Source organism: Triticum dicoccoides, chromosome 2B, assembly GCF_002162155.2.
Source record: "Triticum dicoccoides isolate Atlit2015 ecotype Zavitan chromosome 2B, WEW_v2.0, whole genome shotgun sequence".
Lineage (NCBI taxonomy): Eukaryota > Viridiplantae > Streptophyta > Magnoliopsida > Poales > Poaceae > Triticum > Triticum dicoccoides.
In genome coordinates this window covers 258,431,483-258,435,113 of record NC_041383.1, presented here as the reverse complement: position 1 = coordinate 258,435,113, position 3,631 = coordinate 258,431,483, and the positions used below count along the sequence as shown (strand labels likewise).

The following is a 3,631-nucleotide window of genomic DNA, read 5'->3' as shown; positions in this document are numbered from 1 at the left end:
GATTCGAACACAGGACTTCCTTTGTTTAGCGTGAATGCAACGACCAACCAGCCACCCTCATCTAGTGTGACTGGTTCCATCGTTTTTTTCTATTGTCTTCTTTCTTCTTTCTTCTTTTCTTTCGTCTTTTCTTTTTTTTCTCTGTAACTTTTCTCAAAAAATGCGTGAACTTGTTTTTTGTAATATATCCATTGGACATTTTTGCAATATCCGTTGACATTTTCTTGAAATAAGCTGAATATTTTAAATAATACATGATGAACTTATTTTAATATACAATGAACATTTAAAACAATAGGAATATATGCGTTGAAGAATTTTTGGACACGTACTGAACATTTTGTGAAAATACGTTGAACAATTTGCAAATACACATTGAACATTGTGTAATATATACTGAACAAAATTAAGAAACATAGTGAACAATTGTATACTCATTGAATAACCAAAACCAAAATAGAAATTTTTTATATCCGTTGAACATTTTAAATAATACACGATGAACATTTTTGAAACAATGTGAATATATGTGTTGAAGAATTTTTGAATACGCATTCAACATTTAGTAAAAACATTGAAAAATTTCATAATATACGATGAACATTTTTATTTTACACGACGAACATTTTTATATGCAAAGGTGAACAATTTTCATAATATACAATGAACATTTTTCTTAATACAATGAAATTTATGTAATACACGGTGATCTTTTATAAAATTTGGTGAAAGATTTTGAATACATGAACTTTTTTCTAATTCGCGATTTTTTAAAACTTATTTCAGATTTTTTTTCTTTTCCAGAAAATCACGTCTTTCTAAATTGTTTGTACCAGAAATAGTGCGGTTAGTGTTGTTGTTAAGCTTCTCGCGCTGTGATGAATCACTAGGTTGTAGTAGATGTACTGGTTAGGCATGCTGTGTCGTTACTGAATGTCGCAAGATCGAATCCCGTTGGGATCAACTTTTTTGGGAGTTTTTTTCTCTGTGTGTTTCTGGGCCGGCCCACCAGATAGCGACAGTGGGCGCCAGTTGCCTGTACCGGCGCTTAATGCGCCGTATAGGAGCTCCCATCCTAATAAGAGACCCCAAAAAGAGAAAGGGACGGAGAAGAAGTAAACGAAGCCAATCGTGAACGAAGAACAACGGGCCAGAGCCCATCAAGCAGAATAAGAGGACTCCGATAACCCTAGAGCCACACTCTCCCCCGTCTGTATTTCCTTCCACGCGCCGCCGCTCTGTTGGTTTTCTCTCGCTCGACTGCTCTTCAACCAGCCCTCCTCGATCACGCGAGCCTGTTCCGTGCTACTCCTTCCCGCACCACCGTATGCTCGACCCCAACTCGCCTCTGTCCATGACAACACTCAGCAGCGGCCCAAATCGAGCGGAGGATCCCCTCAGGTGAGCTCTATCTCTCTCTGCTTCTCCCAGATCCGGTTCACACGTTATCAACGGCCCTCTTCCAGACTTTGCCTTTCTTGAAAAATAGCCAGATTTAAGAACAAAAAATAGATCTCACTAAGAGATTTGTCTCAGCCACTCAATCGGATCATATTCAACCTCATCTTCGCACGGTCGTCTTTTTTTGAACGAATATCTTTCGAATTTTCCATTTTGCGTTCTCATTTTTTTTTAATGTGCAACAGGTCCGACGAGGTCATGGATGCTTCTGGCTCGGGTGGAGAATATCCTACTCCATCTCCTTCGGATCTGCCTTAAAATGTGAGCATCTTTTTTCTCAATGTTTTTTTTTCATTTTTTTTCTTTTCGTTTCACAGCTCCAAACTGATTTTTTTCTTTATCCACTTTAATTTTTTAGATTGAGAAACTTCGTGAAGTTGGTCCGTCTATGGTAACTATTGAATTTTCTCCTCCCCCTACTGCCAACAAACCAGTTGTATATGGGACGGGTACAGTTCTTATGGTTGAGAATAATGACAGTCTAGTAGTGACTATAATTCCAAAGCTGCTGTCAGATGGTAAATTGTTTATAGACGAATTAACAATATCTGTCTGGTTCCACAATGAGAAAGAAAAAATTCCTGCTATAGTAGTTGTTGACGATAATATTGAACTTGCGATCCTTCTGGTCAAAGGGGACAGCCCACGTAAATCCATTTCTTTGGGCGAATTTGCCAAGGAACAGAAGTACCAATATGATGTTGTCTATGCCATTGCTACAATGGCCGCAACGAAATTACATCCAGACTCAACTGTACTGCTAAATGAGCCGTTTGGGAGTCTTGGAATTTATGAGGGTCATATCACTACACCTAATTGCACTGCGTCTACTCTTCAAAATAGTGTTGTTTCTGAGAGTAAACGGTATTTCAAGTTGTCCTGCATGTATATGGATCACATGCTTACACTTGATAACATTGATGATGAAGAAGGGCATCAGTCTAGCCGCGTTCTAGGAGCCCCGGTTATTGGTTACGATTCTAAGATGATTGGGATAGTATGCTCAGTAGCTACATCTGATGATCTGAAATATGCAATCCATGTGGAACATATGATCAAGCCCATTGAAGATATGTGCGACAAACATTCCAAAGAGATCCTTCATTCAAAGAAGATTTGGTTGGACTGGGAGGTAATTAATACTCCCTCCATCCCAAAACAAGTGACTCAACTTTGTATTAACTTTGAGAATTAACATTTGTAATTTTGTCATTGCTTTTAATTAATTTCCTTTTCACAGGGAAAATTGAAGAAGGTCTATACTGCTGTACAAAAAGCGTGACAATAAAAGGGATCCAATCAGAGTGGTGTTGATCGGACATGGAGTGGCTTAATTCTCATTTTGGGCTGCATGTTTAATTATCTGCTTAGACTTATTATTTGTTCAGATACTTAGTTTATTTTGCTGCTTAGAATTGTTCTTCGGCTCTGTTTAAATATGGTATTTTATGACAATATGTTATTGAGATATTATGAGAGATGATTGTTTCTTGGGAATTTTCTTTTGAGAACAGTCTTTTGAGAAAACAGCAAAAAATAATAATACAAAGCTGACTGAACAAACGGTTAAGCGGCTACTATTGTAACAGTAAAAAAACTTGTGCTGAAAATAAGTTAACCTTTAGCACCTTCGTGCACGTGGTAGACATTGTGGACTTCTTAAAAATAGTTCCTCACCCTGCCTCCCTAATCTCACATAACCTTTATATCATTCTCATGGACATCATACATCGTTGACTTTGAAAACTATTCCTCTCTTTGCCTCCCTAATCCAAGGTCGGCATCTCTTTTAGTTGCACATCTGCCTTGGAGCCTTTCCTTCCACTCACCCACACAGATTCAAAACACACAATTATGCATCGTGTTACATTTTACATTGGGATTGCAAAACGCATATGCGAAGTCCCAGCGCTCTCCAATCCAGTGGCGAGGCTGAATCTCAAGGACCAAATCTTATCTCTTACGCAGTTGGTGTTGCCTTTTGCCCACAGATTAGTATCCCCATTTCCATCTTCACTAAAACTAAAATTATCTCTCTACATATATACCTCCTGGCTATTAATAAAGTAGATTTGTTTATCTCATTTTTTAGTCTGTCCACGCATGTATCATTGAAACTACCCCTAGAGTTGACAAAAGTTACCCACTATGCCACCCTTAAGTAGAACAT

The 3,631-nt window shown here is 38.1% G+C and overlaps 1 protein-coding gene across 1 annotated transcript; it reads left to right on the top strand.

Moving 5' to 3' along the window:
- Positions 1-1,130: 1,130 nt before the first annotated feature.
- Positions 1,131-2,964, top strand: LOC119363399. The gene is made up of 4 exons (XM_037628743.1): positions 1,131-1,401; positions 1,647-1,722; positions 1,820-2,593; positions 2,702-2,964. Exons 3-4 carry the CDS (start codon positions 1,850-1,852, stop codon positions 2,741-2,743), a joined length of 786 nt encoding a protein of 261 aa, XP_037484640.1. The 5' UTR covers positions 1,131-1,401; positions 1,647-1,722; positions 1,820-1,849; the 3' UTR covers positions 2,744-2,964.
- Positions 2,965-3,631: the final 667 nt, after the last annotated feature.